This window comes from Egretta garzetta, unplaced genomic scaffold (assembly GCF_000687185.1).
Source record: "Egretta garzetta isolate BGI_Z169 unplaced genomic scaffold, ASM68718v1 scaffold101, whole genome shotgun sequence".
Taxonomy (NCBI): domain Eukaryota; kingdom Metazoa; phylum Chordata; class Aves; order Pelecaniformes; family Ardeidae; genus Egretta; species Egretta garzetta.
This window is the reverse complement of record NW_009258666.1, coordinates 528,657-529,416: the sequence shown is the minus strand read 5'-3', so window position 1 is coordinate 529,416 and position 760 is coordinate 528,657. Positions and strand designations below refer to the sequence as shown.

At 63.7% G+C, this 760-nt stretch overlaps 1 protein-coding gene across 1 annotated transcript in view; it reads right to left on the bottom strand.

Annotated features, from left to right (window-relative positions):
- Positions 1-760, bottom strand: part of CRYBG2 (crystallin beta-gamma domain containing 2) — a 37,994-nt gene that overhangs the window by 10,092 nt on the left and 27,142 nt on the right. The window contains exon 7 of the mRNA XM_035904017.1: positions 431-739. Coding sequence (XP_035759910.1) covers positions 431-739 — 309 coding nt within the window. The remainder of the gene's footprint in view (positions 1-430; positions 740-760) is intronic.

The window sequence follows — 760 nt, the reverse complement described above, 5'->3', positions numbered from 1 at the left end:
ACTGCTGGGGATCAGCCTCCCTGCCTGTCCCAGGACCCTCCCGTCACCCGCCCTGGGACCTCCCGTCATCCATGGTGGCACCCTCCCACCGCTTGACCTGGTGGCCTTCTGTCACCCATCCTGGTACCCTCCTGTCACCCAGGATGGTACCCTCCATCACCCACCCTGGTATCCTTCCATCACCCATGCCAATACCCTCCATCACCCACCCTGGTACCCTCCTGTCACTCATCCTAGTACCCTCCCATTGCCCATCCCAGTACCCTCCCATTGCACTGGGGGCTTTCAACCCACGGCTTCTCTGATGGGAAGCATGAGCCATGTGCTGGGAACGGAGGAAGATGCTCTGGGGGATCAGACCCCACCACCTCCCCGCATGCCCAGGAGGGCAGAGCATCTCCCCGTGCACCGCGTTGAGGGATTCACTCACCAGGACATCAGCAGGGCACAAGGCCACGGTGTGCTCTGGCTCTTCGGTGACAGGAGGGATGCAGCCAGGATTCAGGGCTTCCAGCACAGCCACCTTGGAGCCAGGGTGGTCACCAAGCCCCAGCCCATTGTGGTCCCTGGGGGTGGGCGAGCCCACGCCCCCATCGTCCGTGCCGGGCAGCTCGAGCAGGGCAGTGCTGGGAGAGACGAAGCGGCTGTAGAGCATGCTGTTGTCCAGGCGTGAGTAGGGCTTCCCCTCGTCGGCCGCACCTGCCCGGTGCTCCAAGAAGTGGGAGAGCAGCGCCATGCCCTTAAGGACATTCCCTCGGAA